Genomic DNA, 24,148 nt, shown 5'->3' with positions numbered 1-24,148 from the left:
GCAATTCTTATGAGTCACCAGGTAATCTTCCCTATCCCTCCTGCTATAAGGTGATAATAATAGGAAAAGTTCATTGGAACAAAAAATGTGAGTCCACCATTAGAAGATTATAGAGGTATTTCACCAGCTCTGTGCCTTACTTCTAACTGCTTTGGGAAAGGGGTTAAACTACATTAAATAGGGGATTATATCACAGACGGATTTGGGAGACCAGGAGTATAAGAAATTGATTTTAGTTAAATCTGGATTAACCAGAATGACTTTCCACACCCCACCCTAAGAAATGCATGAGACAAATTTCCTGCCTAGCAAGTAGAACTGAGGAATGTATTTGTTCCTTAAGATTTATGATCAACCCCAGAATCCTCTTTCTGACACTTAATTGTTATTGCAAAACTTTGTAGACATCACATAGATGGTTAAAAACAAAAAAATTCAAGGACCTTCAGATATTCACTATTAAGGAAATCCTGATAATCCAATTAAGGAAGGAATCCATAAAATCACTGTAGGGAAGTAATGCCTAACGGGCTTAATTTTTTTTGTTTGTTTGTTCTTGGTTATGCTATGTCAAAAACATCCAAAAATATCTAAGGTTTAAAATCTGTTTTAATTTTCCTATTCCGATGTTTTCCTTTATGTTAGTGAAAGAAAAGTCTCCGGGTATCTGGGTTTTAAAAGAAAAACCTGGCACTAATATTCTGGCACTTTCTATTTTGTTGAATCTAGAAGAGAAAATTTACTCACCTCTTCTGCATGGATGCCACACAGCTTGTTTCCTGACAAGAGTTTGTTCTTCAAGCTTTTATTCTGATGAAAGAAACATAGTGTATTGCTGAGAAATTATAAAGCATTAATAATTCCTAAACATGTCAGCTGCATTTCTCTGTTCATGGATAAGTCCTTCATGATATGAGATGTAATATATCTGTACAAACTGAGTATAATCTGTAATGTAAAATAATGTTTCTTTAATTCAATTAAAATGTTGATGTATTAGTAGTAACATGTTTATTTAAAAAGGTAGAACTTTATTTGGCCTTACATTTAATACTGTTTTATTATATTTATGTATGGTATGTTATAAAATAATTTTAGTTTCAAATCTACAACAGATGTTAGTTTCTGAGAGCACATCTCTAAACAGCAAGTATTTTTTTAATGTTTATTTATTTATTCTGATAGGTAGGGAAGGGATGGAGAAAGAGGGGGAGAGAGGAGAGAGAGAATCCCAAGCAGGCTCTGCATGGTCAGTGGTCAGCATAGAGCCAGACATAGGGCTCAAACTCACAAACCATGAGATCATGACCTAAGCTGAAATTGAAGAGTTGGATATTTAACTGATTGAGCCACCCAAGTGCCCCTAAACAGCAAATATTTCTTTTCCTACTGTCATCTGGATGCTGGTCACCTTGGACCCTAGTATAATCTAGTCATAGATGCATCAGGGTCTATATTCCCTTTTAAGACTATAGTTTTTGAATCCTCTTATATTCTGGAGGACTGTGCATTATACTTAGAGGGCTTATGGATGTTCAGAAGCCATTTCTTTTTCTAAGCCTCATAAGTGTATAAGTGTACTCTCTCTGCTGGGCTTGAGTACGGACAGATACGATTACCCTTTTAACTTACCATAATTGACCTTGATTCATAGATGAATGTTTGTTACTTCTGACATAGAAGCCATGTGTTCTTAGCCATCTGAATCTAAACCCTTATAGCTATTCAATTATACCTGCCTCATTATGCTCAGGCTTTTCTTTGTCCTGGTAACTGAGGTACTTTTAGACAGGCAGGGTAAAGAAGAACAGAAATCTTGTTGAAACCCTCTGGATTGAGATTTTGTACTGTCTCTGCAGGAGCAAACCATTTAGTGCTAAAGTACATCTCATGCATAATGACTTTAAAGAACGTCGATCTGATGAGCATCGTGAGCAAACTGAACAAAATTTATGCAGAATGAATGAATAACTGAATGAATGAATACATTAAAGTTAAGAGTTCTTCACTTACAATTCCCACCTTATTTTGAACATTGAAACAAATTGTTTCCTATTTTATTTTCCTGTCATGCAGACAGGGGATACAGCTGCCTCAGTTTGAATGAAACCTTTGTCTAATTTTTCTCTTTAGCAAAGAGTTAAAATTCTAAAAAGCTCATTTCCAAAAAGCTCATTTCTTAGAATTTTAATACTGTGAAATAGTTTACACAAATGAGGAGTTAACTTGTTTCACTCAAGTAATGTTTTCTTGTAAATATTTGTATTCATCATACACAAAGCACAAGATTAGAGGTTTTAAAATAATTTAATATATATTATTCCTATATTTAAAAGCTTGTAAACTATAATGAGGGGATACATACTGATGTTCTAACTCCGCAATGTTGCTCAGACTGTAGGTTAAAACATACCCTAGTTTTCCTTTTGTTCCTGTACAGTTATACTTTTGACATATGCAATCTTAATTTTTTATCATACAATGGCCTATTTTTCCCTTTTTGATTTCCTGAATTATCTTTGTAGATAAAGTATCTTCACTAGCTCTAAAGATTTCATACTTATACTTAGATTTTTCATCTTTTTAATGGCTATAGTTTTTTAGTGGAAAGACATGAAATTTAAATAAGGTCTACAGTTTGTTTAATAGTATTGTATTAGTGCTAATTTTATGGTTTAATAATTGTATTATTATCACTCTGTATGATGTTGTATTAGAGGTTTTGGGTAAAGATACACAAGAACATTCTGTACTGATATAGTATGCCCTTTTCTATGTCAAAATTTATTTCAAAATAAAACGTTAAATTATCTACAAAAATAAAACTAAGACTGAGCTGCTTGAAAGTGGGTCAGGCAACTCTGGCCATCACAGGACACCACTGCCCAGTCGGAGTGGCTTGCTGTCTCAAGTGACGGTCAGGAATTAAGGTGTCACCTGTGTCACTCGCCATGGGAGTAAGAGGGAAGACTGCTGTGAACATGCAGGGACCTATGAAGATTGCATGGAATTTCCGGTGTGCCTTTTTCATCTATTTTCAAGGGGACATCAGCAGCATGGTGGAAGAGAATAACTTCCAGAGCTCTTAGCCATGTCAAGCCCCCAGGGATTGAGCCCCTAGAGCCAGAGTGAAGATGTGATCTTGAGGAATGACAGCAGCGTGCCTCCAAGTCAGTGGTGTTTCTCTTCTCAGTGGACCAAACCACAAGGAGTATCTTTTGCATATTCTGCCACCAACTACAGCTTGAATGGGACTGGTCCTGTGGCTGTGGATCAGTATCCAGTGTCCGTGGTGGGGACCTTTTCTATTCAGTCTGGAAAGCTATGGCATTTCCCCTCCCCAGACAGTTCCAGCTTCCCAGAGCCTGACTATTCTCACACCTACGCCACTGGACACATGGTTCTACAGCTTCAACCTAATGGGAAGTATGAGTCCTTCCCAAGTCTCCTCCAGAATGACTGATACCTTGTCCATCCTCAGGAACCTGCTGTGTAGGAGGACTGGAATTCTGCCCTGACAGCCGGAAACACAGGATTGCCCTTCAACCTGCATCCCAGATAAGCCACTATAAGAAAATGTATTTCCCCCCAGATCTTGGACCTGCCAGTGCCAGTCTTGCAAGTGAAAAAGAAAAAAAAAAAAAAAAGGCAGTCTCCAGAAAGAGGAAATCTGTTCTTTTATTGAACCTGGGTTTGAGGAAGAGAATTCTTTTTTTTTCCCCCAAATCTGCTCATGATTTGGCTTCCACAGGGGCCCACCTGATTCCATAAACAATATTACCCCTCCTTTAAGCTCTTTCACCATTAGTGACCTCTGGGAAATATTAGCTTTCTTTTAAGCACAAAATCACTGGAGACACCCATGTGGATATCCACAGCATCTTAGATAAGCTGGAGGTGAAAGACAAGGCTTGGTCTGTGACATGGCAGCAGGACCTCCCTACAAACTGTTCCAGACAAAATGATACATTTTTCCAATATCATTCATCTCTGCAATCTAGTAGATGGCATTGTGTTCCGTGTGAGAATGACACTTAGCCTGTGACAACTCAGGAAGTCCCTGCTGTCAATGTTCCCCATCCACACACACCCCACTTGCTCCTGTGTAATAGCTCAGAAGGTGGATGATAAAATGAAATTTTGTGCACTAAAAAGTAATAGTAAAATAAAAATTAATTAATATAAGGATAACTGAGACAAGAAAGGTGGAGTGTATTGCATATGAAGATATATGTACCAACACAAACCATCCACATCTGAGTAAGTGTATTAGGCGTGATAATGCAGTTAATAATATATTTACAATTCAGTGGTCTATACTATTTAAAGTTGGCACCTTCATTTAAAGCTTTTTTCCTTTTTTCTTTCTTTCCTTATTTCTTTCCTCCTCCCTTCCTTTTCATTCTGTTCAATTCAAAGACGATAAAGCAATGAATAGAATATTATTTCACTGGAAATGCTTATGATGGCCCTGGACAATGCACCTAGAACTGCACAGGGGGGACTGCTGCTTTTCCACATGGATACCCTTGTGACTGCCCCAAAATGAGCAGTGATTACATTACACATCTACTGTCTACACTGACAGTTGATAATTCTGGGCAATTGTGTAAAGTGTTTAAAGTAGTATGTTTCCATTAAGCTACATGTGATTTCTCAAGCTTAGGAATTAGAGTATTTCACTCTTTGAAATATACTCAGAATTGGGGATAATCATCATGATCACCCACAAAGGGGCCAATTGTAGGACACAAGGGAGGCTTGTCAACGCCCATAGTAAAATTGTTCTCAGATGGCATGCTCTTCAGAAACATGGAATGCACAGAGCACTGAAGAGGGAATACTGACTCCCAAACAATTCACTGATTTAACCTTTCCACTTGTGATTAGTGATCATACTTCTTTAATTCCAGAAGCCATCATGGCTTGATACCATTCTGGCATCGAGAACACTGTTTTTTACAGTTTGGTAAGCAGACTTGTGTTGTTTCATCCACCCTCTAATTAATGTATCTTATCCCTATCAAACCTAATGATGCTTTCACAAGATCTAAAACAAGGTACACATATAATTACACCCAAGATGCAAGGATCCAATTATGATTATGCCTAACTTGAGGGAATATGAAGAAAAGTAGATTACCAGAGTCATCAAATGTTTAACTATCTGTTCCTTCTGCCATCACACTTCTGCTATCCGTTATTCTAATAACCACAATCTGATTTTTCTTATTAGAAATATTTTTCCATGCTAATTCCATGTAGCTGGCGTGACCCTAACTCTACCACTCCATCAAGGAAAAGGATCAAGCTCAAGCCCAGCCAAACAGTCTTGGTCCAGATTTGGTAAAGTAATGTAATCACTACCGATGAGACACTAATATAAATCTTTTATTTTCAAGAATTATCAAGGAAAAAGAGGCTGAGTGTCATTACTAGATTAAAACACATCACCCATACGAGAATACACCTAACATTGGAAAAAGAACACATGAGTATGGAGAGAGAACTACTGAATCTTGGTAATAGTGTTGGCCCTTCTCCCTACTTCATACCTGTGAAGGTAGGATACTCCCGGGTGTTTCAATTACATGCTACCAGCACCAGCCCTCTGCCCTCTTGACACCAAACAAATCCTTTCGTCCACACTACCTTACATGATCACATAATCATATCATGTCCTTACGATTCAGAGTAGCAAAGAAGAACATCCAAATAACCATGCTGACATCTATCGCTTAATGCAATAGCCTATCAGGATGTGGGCCATCTATTTTGCCTTTTATTTTTTTTTAATATTTTATTCTTAATTTTAGAGAGAGTTAGCAGGGGGCAGGGACAGAGGGGGAGAAGAGAGAGAGAGAGAGAGAGAGAGAGACGGACTCCATCAGGCTCCACAATCAGCATGGAACCCAACACGGGGCTCAATCCCATGACCCAGAGATCATGACCTGAGCTGAAATCAAGAGTCCAGTGCTCATCTAAATGAGCCACCCAGGTGCCCCTATTTTGCCTTTTCTAAATGGAAGGTAGACCTTGCTTACTACCTATTTAGGGACTGCCTCCCAACTGGATGCTGTACAAATTTGGGGTGGCATGAAACAAATATCTATAGTCTTCTTGGGAACCCAGGTTGTATATATATCAGCCCTGCCTAAAAATGTTATTTAACATTTCCCATTATCTACAGGATAAATCTCAAACTCAAATATTATAGTAACATAGTATCTTTAAATCTTTTAAATGTTTATTTATTTTTGACAGAGGGAGAGAGAGCACAAGTAGGGGAGGGGCAGAGAGAAAGGGAGACAGAGGATCCAAAGCAGGCTCTATCCTGCCAGCAGAGAGCCCAACGTGGGGCTCGAACTTATGAAGACACAAGATCACTACCTGAGCCAAAGTCAGGTGGCTCAATTGACTGTGCCACCCTGGTGCCCCCATAATATCTTTCTTAATACATAGATCTGTTTAATCTAGTTTTAACTTTTGGCTGGTAACTTAACACATCACATTTTCAGTATAGTTTACACAGTAGCTCAAACTCACCAAATATGCTAGGCTACAAAACAAAAAGACATGTAAGCCTAGTATATCTCTATAATCGTTCTGTATGTAAATGTAAAAAATCCAAAATTGTTACGAGTATAAATTTTACATGGTGCTTTCAAATGAAATTAGGTATTAAGAGGTATTTTTGTTTGTAAATAATAAAAACCAATAATGGTCAAATCAAGCAAAACATGAATCTATTGTGAAGATTTCAGGCAGAATAAAGCCTGGGGAATAAGGCTCAGAAAGAAGGTAACACCGAAGTTAAGAGGAGGTATCTATGATTATAAGATAGAATATACCTATTGAGACAACTGTAAATCACTATACTTAATTACAAAGTGACATGATGAGTTCTCGAAGAATTTTCATGGTGAAAAAGCCATCATCGGACCACTTAGAATTGTCAAATATAATAAATTATGTATATGTGTTTATACTGTTATTTTCTAGATCAAAAAAGTAGATACCACTGTTTCCAGGCAGCCAAAAACATGTGTTAATATCTCAAAAATGCAATTAAATGTAAACCAAAAGTAAAATCACCTGCAGTGAAATTCAAAATGAAACCAGAGACTGCTCTAACTGTGGCAAGTATCTCCTAGAATTTCCAAAAACTGACTGTTCAGAAACCACTGTATCTGACTGAGATCCACATTTGTTTCAGTTTAAATATATTCTTAAAATGCTAGAGAATGGGGGTGCTCTTTCAAGTAAGTCATTTTGTAATTGGAAATCTTATATCCCATATTAAGGAAAACAATACGGTTTAGGGGTAATATGTAACATAAATACTTTGCTTTAAAAAATTATTTTAATGTTTATAATTTATTTTTGAGAGAGAGAGAGAGAGAGAGAGAAGGCGGTAAATATAGGGGAGGGGCAAAGAGAGAGGGAGATACAGAATCTGAAGTGGACTCCAGGCTCTGAGCTGTCACCACAGAGCCCAACGCAGGGCTTGAACTCACAAACTGTGAGCTGAAGTCAGAGGCTTAACCAACTGAGCCACCCAGGTGCCCCTAAATACTTTGCTTTTAAAATATTAGCAGATGTGACATTTTTATAAATTTTACAAGAGTCCCTTATTGAGGACATCTCAGGAAAGGGATGGGATACTGCACTGAAATTTAAATCATGAGTGTTTGTTTTATTAGTTCTTAGATGTATTTTTTTTTTTTTACCTCTCACTGTTTCTGAAATCTGGATGCAGTCTAGAACACTGTGAACTTTTCATTTAGTATTTATGGTTTACCTCCCTCAAGAAAGTTAAGTCATTTTACAATTGATGCTCTTTAAAATTTAAAGATTGTTATTCCAGAGTTCTTATTTCAGAATAAGAGGTGAAGAGGTCAATAAAGGGGAGAATTTTTTCTCCCATTTAGAAAAGCTTAACTGTAGAGAAACTAGGGAAAATAAGAAATGTATATGTGGCCCTTCTATTTGTTCTAAGACACACAGAAGACAAACGTATAATTTCAAAAAGGAGAGAGATAAAATTGTCTATGAAATAGTTTCAAACTGATAATGGCAAAAAAGGCCAAAAGCCTATTTATATCATAGTGTAAATGTAGGTCTTCAGACAACTGAAATATCTTTTGTCAAAAAGACTTAAAGCCATTCTCTTGAGAATTATGTGAAAATATCATGTACGTAGCAAGAAAGACACTTCAAACTAAATATTCTGATTAATATTTTTTTCTGAATCATCCTGTTAAGAAATAATGCTATCATTTAATCTGTATATAAATGGATTGCTACTTTAATAAAGATTTATATTTTTCAGGGTGCCTGTGTGGCTCAGGCAGTTAAGCCTCCAACTCTTGGTTTTGGTTCAGGTCATGAACTTGCACTTTGTGAGTTCAAGCCCTACAATGGGCTCTCCACTGATGGTGGGGAGCCTGCCTGGGATTCTCTCTCTCTCTCCCTCTCTCTCTCTGCCCCTCCCACATCTCTCTCTCTCAAAATAAATAAATACACTTAAAAATTAAATTAAATTAAAAATAGAGATTTATTTTTTCACAGAAAGCTTTAAAATTGAGTAGAAGTGAATAACAGGATCATTCTATAAACTTTTAAATAAAACCACCAGACAATTTTGCTATCATCCAAGAGATGGCAGATATTCCAGTTGAGTGTTGGCCTTGCCGACTTGAATTCTAAATTGGTTGCAGGTGTAACAGAAGTTTTACAATTGCTAATAGGTTTCCTCATTGAGGTTAACTCAGGAAGAGGATGTGACACTGATGTTGGCTCTAATTTGTTAGAAAATTTAAGAGTGCTTCATGAGAGTTTTATTCTTAGCTTAGCACCAGACTAGCTCTAATATCTAGTATAAATCACTTAACCTTTAGACATATGTGTCAATATATGTGAAGTAATGGAAAATTTCTAGGTCATCTCTTAGATTTCTTGCATCTTCAGGACTGTGACATGAGAGACATAAGCTAATGACTTTTTCTGATGTCAGGGTAAGAGATAATTGCATGACATTTCAACTTACAGAGTTGATTAATTAGATATTCTGTGTGCTTCTCACGCTCGTCTCATACCTGGCAAGATCACTTTTCAAATAGTATGAATATAATAAAGCACAGTTGCTGGGTTCTTGAGACAGAACAACTGTACTTGAATTCCACTGTTTAATAAGATATGTAATTCTAGATGCATCTTGTAACCACTGATAATACCTGTTTTCTCATCCATACACTTAGGCAACTATCATGACCAATTTAATGGGTGATTGCATTAAATTAGATGATATAAGCAAAACACTTAGTGACTGTCACATAGCACTCAACAAATACTAGCTCTTATTACTTCAACAAAACTCACTTCATCTTGTAAAAATAAAAGAGGAAAAATATTTTTTGATGATTAGGACTGCACTCCAGAAGTTTCAGGGATTCAACACCACAAATAAAATATAAATATATAAATAAATATTTTATATATGTAAATAAATATAAATATATATATATATATATACATATTAGAAGATGGCAGGTAAGTTTCTAGTCAATGAGCTCTGATTTATGGATAAATGAGTTTGTTGTGGGTGTGCCTGGGTGGCTCAATGGATTAAGCGTCCAACTCTTGATTTAGGCTCAGGTCATGATCTCACAGTTGTTGAGATCAAGCCCTGCATTGGGTTCTGTACTGGGTGTGGAGCCAGCTTACGATTCTCTCTCTCTCACTCTCACTCTGCCCCTCTCCTGCTTGTGCTCGTGCTCTCTCTCTCTCTCTCTCTCAAAAAAAAAAATAATAATAACCCAAAAGTTTATTGTGGAAGTCATTGTATTCAATGGTATTTCTTTATATGGCTGACTTTTCTTTTAAAATAGATAGTTCCTTTGCAAATGGAACTTTTTTCTGCTGTCACTAATAACTCCCCTCCCTTATCAGAGAGCTCTCATTCTGATGGGTTAAAAAATGTGGCTAAATATATGAAATGTCATTCACCCCAGAAATAACTTTATGAAAAAAGCATTAATATTCTTGTCAACATTTATAAAAACCTTTTATGTACTAGGAATGGGGCTAAAACAATCCCGCACTTCAAGGAGTTGGCAATCCATGAAGGAGGTTGATGGTAGCACTCATAGGCTCTGGAGAGGCAGCTACTCAGGGAGTGACACTGAGCTGTCTTGAGCTGTGTAAAGGAGTCAGCTAAATAACAGGAAGAGGCAAGAGAGAGGGGAGGATATGTGCACTAGAACTATAATGATGCCTGGTGGCATCATGCATAAGGTACCGGTGAAAGAGTAGAAAAGCGAGACTAAAGAGGTACATTGGGGTTAGCCCCATGGGGCTCGTATGCCACTGAAGCCATGGCACTGAATGGGCTTGTGAAGTGACACGAGCAGATTTACTTTTTAGAAAGATAAAATAGGAAAAGTTAATTTTGGATTTGAAATCTAAATCTAAAGTTTACCTCCATTAGCTTTTTTTTAAATATTTATTTTGGAGAGAGAGAACTTGAGAGGGGGAAGGAAAGAGAGACAGGGGGACAGGGGATCAAAAGTGGGCTCCACACTGACAACAGCAAGCACAAAGTGGGGCTCAAACTCACAAACTGTGAGACCATGACCTGAGCCGAAGTCAGACACTCAGTGGACTAAGCCATCTTGGCACCCCTCCATTAGGTTTTGTTAGCAGTTACATTTTAGGCAGTATTCTGTGGGGAGAATAAGAAAGTCATACAACTTAATGACAACCACAAAATCTGACTAAAAAATGGGCAGAGGAAATGAATAGAAGTTTTTCCAAAGAAGACAAGCAAATGGCTAAAAGGTACATGAAAAGGTTTTTGACATCAGTAGCTATCAGAAAAGTACAAAGCAAAACCACAATGAGATATCTATCACCTCACTTCTAAGACAAGAAGGGAAAACAAATGTTGGCAAGGATATGGAGAAAAGTAAACCCTAGTGCACTGTCTGTGCTGACAGCTCGGAGCCTGGAGCCTACTTCAGATTCTGTGCCTCCCTCTCTCCGCCCCTCCTCCACTCATGCTCTGTCTCTCTCTGTCTCAAAAACAAACGTTAAAGTTTTTTTCAAAAAATCGTCTTCATTATAAAATATATATTCAGACTTAACTGTTGCACCTACATCATACTCTCCTCTCTTTTCAAGAACTTTTATTCGACACATATTTAGGCTGTCAATCTTTTATCCATGTTTCTTAACCATGCGTGCACACGTGCGCGCACACACACACACACACACACACACACACACACACACATTCTTACCAAGCTCTTCCATAAAAATAATATTATCTACACTGATTTTTATTTGTTAATTTTACTTACTGGCATTCTTACCACTAGGTTTCTTATGTGTTCTGGAATTTGGGTGCACAGATTCACGTTGTGATGGAGGTTTTATTTATTTTTATTATTTTGGCTTTAATTTTATTTCTGCTCATCAATACTTGCCTGGTAGCTGTGTGGTTTTGCCACTACCTGTTCCTCCGGCTTTCTAATATTTATAATACTCCAAGAAAATGTGCTTTGGGTTCATGAACCTTGTGACTTAGATCAAACAACATGTTAAAGGCATTTACAGAGGGACATAACAAAACCATATAGACTGCACTGTGGTTAAGGGCATGAGCAGCTGTCTTAACTACTCCTTCCACAATTCTCAGGTTAGGTAGTCTTTCCAGGTGACTTAACCATTCTGCAAAAATTTTAAATGGTGATAAAAATTGTACCTACCCCATATGTTATACGCATTGACAGAATGACTATAAAGCATTTAACAATATTTTGCATATAGTAGGTGACTAAGGTTATTATTTATAAAAATTATTATTACTAATGATGCCATACAGTAATTGTTCATATGGCCTAGATTGTCTTCTCTGTAACCAATTTGGTAAGTCTTTCAAATTCTCGTCCTTAAAGTATATTCTCTCCTTAAGTATATTTTCTAATAAGCACCTCATCCTTTGAGTTATTGTCTAAATGAGATATTTGCTTATACTTATGTCTTGAATTTTATATTATGTTATTGGCTGTTTTAAAATTCTAAAGATTTTTCAAGGCCATTTTCCTTCAATTATATAATGTTCTTTATAGAGTATGAACATAATAAAGTTTGTACTGGATATTAAACTCAAAACTGTAGTTATGTCATAAATAAATATATAAGGGATGGATTCCATTTATCTATATTCTGATAATTCTCAAATTACATGTCTCTTTCATTTCCGTAGCTCACCATAGCTGTGTCATGATAACCCTTAATGCTGGACTCAATTCTGGGTATGGCAAACAAACAAACAAAAAACAAAACAGCTGTTATATTTCTGAAATAAGAATGTTTGGCTAGAAAGATTTTTTTGTTTTCATATATATATTTTATTATTATTATTATTATTATTATTATTATTTTAGAGAGAGAGAGAGAGCGGGGGATAGAGGATCAGAAGCGGCTGTGCTGACAGCAGACAGCCCCATGCGGGGCTCGACCTCACCAACTGTGAGATCATTACCTGAGCTGAAGTCAGACACTTATCTGACTGAGCCACCCAGGCACCCTGGCTAGAAAGGTTTTAATTGAAAGGCTTTTGTCTAAAACTACTATACAATTTTATATGGGATATTCTACAATGTATAAAAAGCATAATGCTCCCTGGCGTCCAGCATCCTATAGGTTAAAAACTATATTAAGTGTCCCCAGGCCCCAAAAAGTTTAAATTGTGGCCTCTGGAATAAGGAAGAAAAACAAGGTATTTACAGATAGAAAGCACAAGTGCTTTATTATATATACATCAGGGGAAATATTGAAGATGGGAAGTTTTCCTTTCTTTCAAACAGTCAGTAGATGTGTCTTTTTCACAGGCATATACAAAAATAAAATAGAATTTCTACTCCGAGGGCCTATAGTCATAGATGGGCCTAATCTGAACCAATTCAAAGGCTGGTTCTTACACAACAGTTTCATATGATTAATATCATTCAGTTCACTAGAGTATCACACTTTTTGTTACAGAGTAATCTGGATTCTACCTGACTTAGTGAATAGAAGAAATTGAGCTGTACTAAGAACCTTAGCATGGGTTAGATTATTTCTTCTGGATATCTGCACAAACCACGATTGAGCCTGGCTAAAGGTGCTGGCAACAATTGATGATAACTGCTTCACATTTTGTATTAACCTAAAGAAGTTCAGATGGATCAATAGAAATGTTTAAAGTTTGATGTTAAAATCACAACGTGCTTTATTTAGGGTCAAACGCAGCTGCTGCTGCCATTTTCTTAAGCACAAGTTTGCTCAGTCTTGTCTGAAAATCTGCTCATATACCTTAAATAGCAAGTATTTTGCCAGTATCCCTTTCTAGTTATTTAAAGCTTAATAATCCTGCTACAGCAATTGCACTCCAAGAGATAGGGCATGCTGTGAGGAGAGTGACGGCTGGTGCTATCCAGACTTGATCCTTCAAAAGGAAATTATGTCACTATGAATTTTTTGCACGTGAATGAGTATTTTGATCTTGGAGGAAACATCTGTGTTTAGAGTACATTCTAAATACTACTGAGGAGGCAGCTGCTCGTAGAATGATGCTAAAGGATTTCAGAGCAAAGTTGTCTCTCTCTATTTCAGGTTTGGGCTCTAATGGTGTCAGAAATTTCACCAGGAAAGCCAGAACCCTGGTTAAATATTAACTAAGTGCTCCTTTAAACCACACTGTGTGGGTACAGAAAGGTATTAACATACAATATTGATGCTCCACATCATGCGTCATTAGGGAATTAAAAATTAAATAACAATGAGATACCACCACACACCTATTAGAAAGACAAAAAATCCAAATACTGACAACACCAAATGCTTTCGAGGATATGGAACAACAGGAATGCTCATTTACTGCTGGGGAGATTACAAAATGGTACAGCCGCTTTGGAAGACAGTCGGCAGTTTCTTATAAAACTATGTATATGTTACCATATGGTATGGCAATAATGGCCTTTGGTATGTACTCAAAGGAGTTCAAAACTTATCTCCACATAAAACCTGCACAGGGACTCTTATAGCAGTTTTATTCATAATTGCCAAAACTTGGAAGTGACCAGGTGTTCTTCAGTAGGTGAATGAATGAATAAACTGTGGTATATACAGGAAATGGAGTATTATGCAGCACTAAAAACAAACAAGCTATCAAGCCATGAAAAAACAAAAGTGAACTTAAATGCACATCGCTAAGTATAAGAAGTCAATATGAAAAGGCTACCTACTGTAAGATCCCAACTATACAACATTCTGAGAAAGGAAAAAATTATGGAGGCAGTAAAACATTAACTGTTTGCTAGGGAGTCAAGGAAAGGAGATGAATAGGTAGAGCACAGAGGATTTTAAGGGCAATGAAACTACTTTCTAGGAGATCATAATGGTGGATACATGTGATTACACATCTGTCAAAACCCACAGAATATAAACACCATGACTAAATCCTAATGTAAGCTATGGACTTTGGGTGATAATGATGCCCAATGTAGGTTCATCAGTCTTAACAAACATATCACTTTTGTGTGGGGTGTTGACAGTGGAAGAGACTGGATCTATGAGGACATCGGGTATATGGGAACTCTGTGCTTTCCACTCAATTTTGATGTAATTTTAAAGTATTCTAAAATATTAAATTATTAAAATACACCAACAAACAACACTGTTTAAACCTATTAAAAACCAAACAATACCTGACAATCTACAATCTACAATAGACTGAAATAGCATTTATTTAGCATTTAAACCCAGTATATTGGATCTCCCATGTAAAATATATGTTTTGAGGATATGATTGCTTAAAGAGATGGATATTAATAAAAAAATATAAACAAAACAACTTTATAATAAAACTACCTTAACTTTGATAAAGTGGCTTCCTACCACACAAAGCTCTTTGAAAGTTCCCACAGTAGCTGTTTAATAGTTAAGAACTTTAAATGTATTGAAATAATGGACTACATAACAGAGATCACAAATTAAGCTATAAATATCCTTTTTTATTACTTGCTAAAGTAACTAAAAAATAATACATAAGCACACTAATAAAGAGAATACTAATAATGTTTCAAATTGACATATTTTCACAAATATACTTATTTTAAATAAGTAAAATATATACAATTGATTGCATTAATATTCTTTAGTCTTTATAAACTTTTCATAAAAACTGCTCACTGAGGGGCACCTGGTTGGCTTAGTCAGTTAAGTGTCTGACTTCGACTCAGGTCATGATCTCATGGTTTGTAGGTTCGAGCCCCACATCAGGCTCTGTGCTCAAAGCTCAGAGCCTGGAGCCTGCTTCTGACTCTGTGTCCCTCTCTCTCTGCCCCTCCCCCACTCATGCTCGCTCTCTCTCTCTCTCTCTCTCTCTCTCTCAAGAATAAACATTAAAAAAAAAAAAGCTGCTCACTGAAATTCCAATATACTTATAGAAACACTTTACTGCAGATATCATCCACATCAGCAGCCATTTCTTCCACTTTAGTTTGTATTCACATTGGAATTTTAAGTGATTATTTTCATTGTATGACTAGAGTTTGACTCCTGCTTCTAACAGAGTGGTCCCAGCAAAAGAGAGTATTTTTTTAGGTAAATATTATTTACCTTTTTCTGACTGTTGGAAGCATTTGATTTTAAAACTCAAATTACTTTCAACTTTTTCTAGTTATTCTTCATTTTTATCCCAAATACACAGTCAAGTGCCTCACCTTTGGCTTTGAAGAACTCATGCGAAAGCACTCTATTGCCCCCGCCCTTACACAGGACTCACCCATCCTGTCCACAAAGAAATGGTCAGATTTAGCTTTATTTCTTTTTCCATTGCATAAACTTCTATTGCTAAGACATTTGCTTTAACCCTATTTTTTTTGCTAATATCCAGCCCCTCCTTTTCTGTATTTCTAAGTATCTTTATTCAAGAATAACTTTTATTTCCCTTAAACTATAACTAAAATATCTCAGTTAAGTAATTGAACTCTAAATGCATTAACACATTGAAGTGTATTAACTAAAGACTTGACATATCATAACTTCCAGCACGATTATTCCAAATGATTAAACCCATGTAACAGTAAGGTCAGATAACTTAGATTAGGTGAATCTCTTAAGCTCAGACAGCAAACAAGAAACAAAGCCAAGATTCAAATCCAGGTTTTGACCTCCATCAGCTCTCCTGTCTCCATGGCTCAGAGTTATAAAAACCATATCTCTGCCTCCCACCCTAAAGTGCATCATAACATAACAACTCAGCTCAGGAAATATCCTCTCCTGTGAAGCAATTATTGCCAGGCTTTGTACAAAGCACTTTCCATAACATAGGTACATCCGAAAGGACATATTGTTGTCTGGAGTGGTGCCACAGTAAAGAAGGAAGGCAAGGAAACTTTCTGGCAAAGACAAAAACAAAAACAAAGCAAAACCAAACAAAATAACAAAAACCTGAAGCAGCTAAGAAATGTCTAGCACCAGACAAAGTCTCAGAGTTATAACAAATAAGATGGAGTCTTCACCATCTATGATTTTACAATCTAACCCCTATGTGTATAGAGAATGAGGGAACATTACAACCTTTTATACTGACACAAAAATGGGTTCCTTATGTACCAAACTTTACCAGGAACTTCCTATAAGCCAGTGGATCTCAAAATGTGTTTTCTGGACCAGAAACACAAGCATCACCTGGGTTCTTACTAGAAATACAAGTTCTTAGGCCCCAAACAGTCCTTAACACACTGAAACAGAAACTCTGAGAGTAAGGCCTGGCTATTCTGCCGCTCACTCAAGTTTGGGAAGCACTGCTGAAAGCAAATGTAATAATTTGCCCCAGATTTATACAGGCAAGCCTAACTGGTATTCCATTCCTGGTTTTGTGCTCACAGCTTACAAAATCTGTCTGGTTGATATCACTTACAAAGGTCTACGGTAACTCATTCCTTCATTTCCACTACTGCACCTTGAGTGATTTTAAATACTACAGATTATCTGACTAACACATGGCTACCTTCATAGGCTACTCCAGTATCATTGCCAAGTAGCCCTCTCAAAATAAGGTAAAAGCACACCCATAAATCTTTCTGGCTGCAGTACTGTGACTGGGCTATTTTTCATGGTGATGGCAATATGATTCAAAAAGCCTTTAACACAAACCTTGCACTGCACACTCCTCATGAATAAGAAGTCAGCCATCCAAATAACCTGACTAAAATCCACTCTCACAGGCATCCCCTTGGTATGTTGTAAAGGGCCCTGGAACTCAACATTGCCCCTGTTTGACTTGCAGTTACGGTTCCCACCCAGATCATCAGGGTTCTGCTAACAAACATACATTCAGCGAGTGTTTTCCACTCAAGGTTTTCTGGACCTGGAATTCACTCAAGTCTCTCTTAGAGCTTAGAGTTGGAAGTAGATATTTTTTTTCTATCCAAGTTACTCTACCAACCTTAGCACAGAATTCTTTATCCTAGAGTTGATGGCTTACCATCATAACAAATGATTTATGGATTACTCCTTAATAATAAAAATACATATAAAACTGTTCACTTACAGAGTTGTAGGAGTCCCATCATGCAACCTGCATGCATATTTATCTCTTAGGGTTCTTCTACGAGCCTTATGAGGAAGGTTCTAGAATGCCTATTTTGTCAGTGAGAGGCTATGCATTTCATATGATAATATTGCATTGTCTTCATCCTGGGTGGGCATTTGATACTTTTATGAGTTAGAACAAACTGGGTTTAGCTCTGTGTGAAAGAGATTCAGAATAGCAGAATCTTAAGCAAGTAGAAGTTTCTTTCTCTGACATTTCTGACACAAAATTCAGTGTTGTGACTCTATTCCTTCCAGGTGTGAAGAGCCAGACTCACTCTCACTTCCTGGTGTCATCCTTCCTGCTGTCATCTTTGCCTGTTTGGTCCTCACCTCTATATCTACATTCCACCATCAAGGAAGGGGGAAAGACAAAAAGGAGAGTAAATGTTTTTTTCTTTATGGATACAATCTGAAAGATGCCCACATCTCTTCTGTTTATAGAACAGTGGACAGAAATTAGGCACATGACCCCAGCCAGCTATAAAGGAGGCTGGGAAATGCTTATTCTGGATGTTAATTTGCTTAAATGAAAGTGCAACAGAGATAAAGCTGTTGTTGGAGAACTGCTGACCTTAGCCACATGCCTGGTTAATTAGCAAAACACATGAGAAGCACCTTCTTTGGCTGAAAGCATTAGTCCACCAACTATCTGCCCCATACACTGGTGAGAAAGCACCAGAAATGAAGGGTTTATTTCAGATTTCTCACACGGGAGTACTCAAATCACCTTCAGAATTACCTAAGGTATTTAATATTAAATCAGAATCCTGGTTCCTGCCCAGACTTGGTGAATCAGAGTTTCTGGTAACATGATAGAACCTGCATTTTTGCATTGCCCCAGAAGAGTCTTATACACATTAAACTTTAAAACCACTGCAGAGTAAGGGGAAGAAATGGCTAGATTTTAATTTTGGGGGGATCTCTCTCTCTCATATTATGCTCTCCCATTGCTAACATCCTTCTGCAACATCTGCAGGTTGGTCTTTCTATAGTTCTTAATCCCCGGCAGGTGTCAGAGCTCAAATGGTACAGAAACAACATATATGGTACCACTAAAAATAGCTGAACTTTCAGTTATTCCCTTATACATGGTTCTTAGCAACACTGTAAGGTAGCTAGCAAGATAATGTTCCTATTTAGCATACAAATAAACTTATCTGACCCTCAGAGAGGTCAAGAGACTTGCCCAATGTCCATGGCTCTTAAGAGGCACAGGTGGGCTTAGGTCTTTACCTGAGCACAGGCCCTGTGCTAGTCTTCGCCTTCTTGCAACTGTCTCCCAAATAATAAAAAGGTTGAGAGCATGACCCCAAGCATGACCCCAAGGTGGCTTCAGCTTTGCCACCTTTGACCCAAGAGGATGTTCATTTTGATACATTTACCCTCAGTGCCTGCAATTTCCTCCAACTAGAAGGGGCTACTTAGCAATGTTTAATGTTGAAACTAATATGCTAAAAGTCAAAGGGCTTTCCTGAGGGAAGAGGGAGGGTAGTCATACTAAATAACTGGCCAAAGCACAAATCTAGGCTCCCCACATAGTACAGATACAACTCACATTCTGAAGACCAAAGATTTGGTTACTCCGTCATTCTGATTTATCTTACACTGGGCTGATAGCGTACAAATGGTCAAAGATTCTGCATTTACTTTTATTTTCTTCTAATCACGTTCAATCAACAATGTCCAAAAGTATGCGCTACTTGAAGGACTTATGAATAGATGCAGGATTTCAAAATCACTAGTGCCATTTTGCTTTCAAAATTTGGAGAGACATGCAGCCTGTACAAATCTTGTGCCCACATTTGATTCTTCTTGTGCTATGCCTGCTATGAGCTGTGCTTTCAGACTAGCACTGGGGTTTTAAAGCATCAGAGTCTGTGCATGAACTGTCATCACATCTGTCTTCATTGCATTTCCATCTGCTCATGCGGTGTGCACCTGTACTTGGCTGATTAGACAAGAACAAGGGGGAAAGTCTTCTAATACTACTGTCCTTACCATCAAAACTGAGACTTTTTCACTTCTTATTTGATAGAGTGTTAAAGAGGAAAAAAACATGGAACAGAATTTATCAGACATGTTTTAGTCCTGGGTCACCCATTTACAAGCTGTCACCGTGGACACAGCTGTACTGTGGCATTTTGAAACCTTGGTTTCTCAATCTGTAATTATGTCTGCCTTTTCACTATGTTAGTGTGAGAATAAAAAGGAGGCAATGGACGTGTGAGTGCTTTGTAAATATAAAAAATGCAATTTTGCATATGTCACATATTCTCCTGTCACTGAGGCTGAAGGATAAACCACAACTCACAGAGTACAGGTAGGATTCTCCTAAAATATGGGGTCTGCTGGTTGATTGAAAAAATCCATTATGTGCTTCTACTGGTTCCACATGCTTAAATTTTTCTCCATTTGAATATAAAATTGGGATCAAAACATGCAGGAAGAGAGGGATTGGGAAGAATTGATCAGTAATTAACATTTTCCATACGCTTTTTAATCTTCTCAAATGTTTTCATCACTTCAAATGGTGTAATAGATGCATTACTGAGCTCCTACAGCCAGGGCGGGGAACAAAGCACTTAGATTGGGGAGAATAGCTGAGTCTGCCACAAATATTGCGTGAAATCATTCCAGATGGATTCAAGTACCCATAATTAGTAGCAAACACTGTGAAAGGCATATTAGAAGGAACAAACCTCCTTCAGAATGCTGCTGAGTTAGGCCTGCACTGGTATATAAGGTGAATTTTCAGTAATTGCAAATAAACACCAAGAAAGCCTCTAAATGATAACAACTAATGTAAGAAGTTGACAGCCCAGTGCAGATGTAGAGAAAGATAAGTGTCTGAACACAGGAAAGGGGATCAGAATCACCTGGATATTCACAATAACAAAGAGGAAAAAGGCACAGGAGAGGGAAGAGGGGACCTGGGATAAGAAAAGGAAAGAAGAGGAGAAGGTGGAAGGGGAGGAGAGACAGGTAGAGGAGGAGATCCATAGAAGATGAGAATCAGATGTAACTAATGGGAAGTCCAAGTTTCCATCACTTCCTTAGTAAGATAGGATTAGGAATGAAAAGATGATTGTAAGAGGACCTGTGTATCATTTTAGTTGGGGAAAATTACTTCCTAAAGAAACTCCATGGCACAGTATACATAAAGCTCACCCCAGAATGTAGGTCAGTTATTCTCAAAGAAGTGTTCCCATTCACTGCATAAAGTTCTGAGTTAAATAATTTCTCCAGACGCTATTAAAGAATTCTTAATGTGCGTTCAGAGGGATGCAAGTTCTGTGAAAGAGTAACAGTGATATCATCACAAACAATTCTGCGATAAATTGGAGAAGCATTGTTCTTTGAAGTAGGACATCTCTGAAACTGATGTAAAGAGAGCCCGATGAGTCTGCAGGAGCCGACTAGAGGTTGTGGTACGTCAGGTGGAAGCCAGGCTCCCTTGAAAAGCCTTTCTGGCAATTAAAGTCAAGACTGACGTGCCCAGAGGGGATAAATTCAGGTAAGAGCACAGCATACAGAATGCGGATTTCTGGAATCAAGTATACATGACGACTGATCGATGCTGGCAGATTGATAGGGCAGATGACAAAATTTCAAGGGACTAATTAGAACCAAATAAAAAGGAACATTATATTAGTGGCTTACAGTCATTAATCAACCATTTTCACAGAAGGACTTATGGTGGCTGACAACATCAATAGTAAGCATCATAATTTAAATTCATAACAAATAAAATTTTTATGTATCAAATTTATTTTATGTAAAGAGAGTCTGAAGCACTTAGTAAGAAAAGGGAAGCGAAACTATAATGAAAGGGTATTTTTAACTACTACTAAAAAGAAAATAAATTTGCATAACCCCTTTGGGAAATAGTTTGACAATATATTTAACTATCTTGAGATTCATATTATATTGTAATTCAGTGTTACCATTTCTTTTTTCTTTTTTTTTAAGTCTATTTATTTATTTTGAGAGGAGAGAGCATGAACAGGGGAGGGGCAGAGAGAGGGAGACAGAGAATCCCAAGCAGTCTCCACACTGTCAGCACAGAGGCTGACGAGGGGCTTGAACTCATAAATCATGAGATCATGACCTGAGCCAAAACCAAGAGTCCAAAACACTTAACCGACTGAGCCACCCAGGCACCCCCAGTGTTACCATTTGTTAAGAATGAACCTAAAGACAATATAAGGGAAAAAAAGCACCAGGTAAAATGTCATTCATTATTCAATATCTTATAATAATATAAAACATGAAAGCAACACAAATGTTTTCCAGAAGAAATGGATAACTGAATAAACAGAGCTTCAACCCATGGTTAATTTATCTCCTCATTGTTTCTCTTACATTTAGATTGTACCCTGAGATACCACTACAGAACAGCCATTTTCTTACCAAGAAAATGAACAAGATAAAGACTCCAATGAAATGAATCTTTGTTTTCAATAAGATATATTAGCGAGAGAATTCCCTTAAGACTTTTGTACAATTGCTAGTCTGTGACAAATATTAAAACAGATCAAATTTCTTGGGTAATTTTTGAGCCAGCAGCATCAAAAGCACAGAGAATTTAGAATACTTTGGGGGGATTTATTGCAACTTTCTTCACTCAAGTCTTTACTCCAAAACCAGGGAATTACACCTTTAAGAGACAGGTTACTTGCAAGTAACAAAATCAGATGCTTCTTATCTTATAGGAAATGTGTGTGTGTGTGTGTGTGTGTGTGTGTGTGTGTATACATATATATATATAATATCTATCATCTCTCTATCTACCTACCTATCATCTATATTGTGCTGTCAAACATAATTTATCCCCTCTGGGCACTACCTCAATTTTGATTTTATTTCCCAGAAAGGCTTTTCATGGGAGCCTGAGTTCCACTATAAGTATTATGATGTCTAGTCTTCCCCTGAGACTCATCAGGCTCTCTTTACATCATATATCTGTATATATATGATACTATTAGCAAACGGGCAGGGCGTTCAGCTGAGAAACAATAACCAAGATTATACTGCAGCTACTATTAATGGGCTCTCCAAAATATTCTCTAAGCATTCAAAATTCTGGCAGAAAAATTTTGGTCTGGGGATTGTGTAAGAAGACAGATAGAAGGGTCTGGCCTCCCTCAGCTCCTGTAAACAGATGGCCAAGGAAGGAGGCAGCACCAAGATTACAACCAAAGGAAAACTCCCCCAGATGGGAGAATAAGACACTAATAGTAAAACGGCTTTGGTTAGAGCTAAAGCCAGAAATTGACAAAGTTTGCTCCCATAACCTCCAGGGCCACTTTGGACTCACCAAGGCCAATTACAAAAACCAGGAAATATTCCATTCAACACAAGATCATGTTCTTTATAACAGCAATACAAGCTCTCCCTCCCTTTTTTAGGGGTTCCCAGGTCACTCCCATCTGAGATTAGTATCTTTTGGATCATGCTTACATGACCTGTCAGACAGTTCTACTTAGGCTGCCCTTTCTATCAGGTCTCACCTCCTTGTACTTAATTTATCACTGCATGCCATTTGGATTATTATCTCTGGCTTCTGCTTGGCTGTCTCACCAGGAATGACACTCACTGAGTCTAGGATGCTATTATCTTTTAAGAGGAGACACAGTTCTCTCATTCTTCTCTAACTGACTAGCAACTTCTCAATGTGATTTTCTACTTTTACTTAGGATATCCAATGTCTCCTTCTATCATTGATGTCTATTAACAATTCTAAAAACGTCTATAAAGAAAATTTCCCTAAAGAGATGATATGTCGGGAATATTCAGATAGATAGATTGTGCCTCAATCTGCCTTTAATTCTACACAATTCCAGCATTTACAGAGATTCTGCCATATACCAGACTTTCTGATTGCAACTGGGATATGAGGCCTGCCACCTGCCTTCAATGCACAATCCCTTGAGAAATACAGACATAGACTGAACAAGCTAGGCTACTGACATGGAAAATGCTAGTTATTCATATCAGATAGGTGTTATGGATGCCAGAGGAAGGAGAATTGGCATTTCTAGGAGACTGGGAAGGTGTCTCAAAAATTAATATTTACATTTTACTTTGAAAGTTGCAGTATGTGGGTCTGTCTCTCTCTTTCTCTCTCTCATTCTCACTAAGGCATACATAATCTAATTCTTACCTAACTGATGTGTAATCTCACCTGAGCAAGCAGGAAGCCTGGACCTTTAACTCAGGACAGCAAGGAGGCTATAACTATATAGCTATAGCTATAACTATAAGCATGGAGAAGAGAGAACCAGAAGAAAATTTACATGAGTTTGCAACGTCGACAGGAGTGGCTCAGGGAATAAGAAGTCATCTGAAATGTGAAGCTTAATTAGGGAAGCCAAATGTGAGAAGGGGGAAACACTTTGAAGCAACAAGAGGAGGAAGGAAGAGCTTTTCAAAATGATACGCAGTCTATCCTTAAATAATGATTAAATAATCCTTAAATAATGATTTTTATGAATTAAAA

At 37.4% G+C, this 24,148-nt stretch overlaps 1 protein-coding gene across 5 annotated transcripts in view; it reads right to left on the bottom strand.

Moving 5' to 3' along the window:
* Positions 1–24,148, bottom strand: part of LUZP2 (leucine zipper protein 2) — a 500,147-nt gene that overhangs the window by 141,519 nt on the left and 334,480 nt on the right. For all 5 annotated transcript variants that reach the window (XM_023239657.2, XM_023239656.2, XM_023239654.2 and 2 more), the window contains exon 6: positions 748–810. In XM_023239657.2, coding sequence (XP_023095425.1) covers positions 748–810 — 63 coding nt within the window. The remainder of the gene's footprint in view (positions 1–747; positions 811–24,148) is intronic.

Source organism: Felis catus, chromosome D1, assembly GCF_018350175.1.
Source record: "Felis catus isolate Fca126 chromosome D1, F.catus_Fca126_mat1.0, whole genome shotgun sequence".
In the NCBI taxonomy this organism is placed as follows: domain Eukaryota; kingdom Metazoa; phylum Chordata; class Mammalia; order Carnivora; family Felidae; genus Felis; species Felis catus.
Note: the sequence above shows the minus strand (reverse complement) of the source record. Positions and strands in the feature narration are given on the sequence as shown.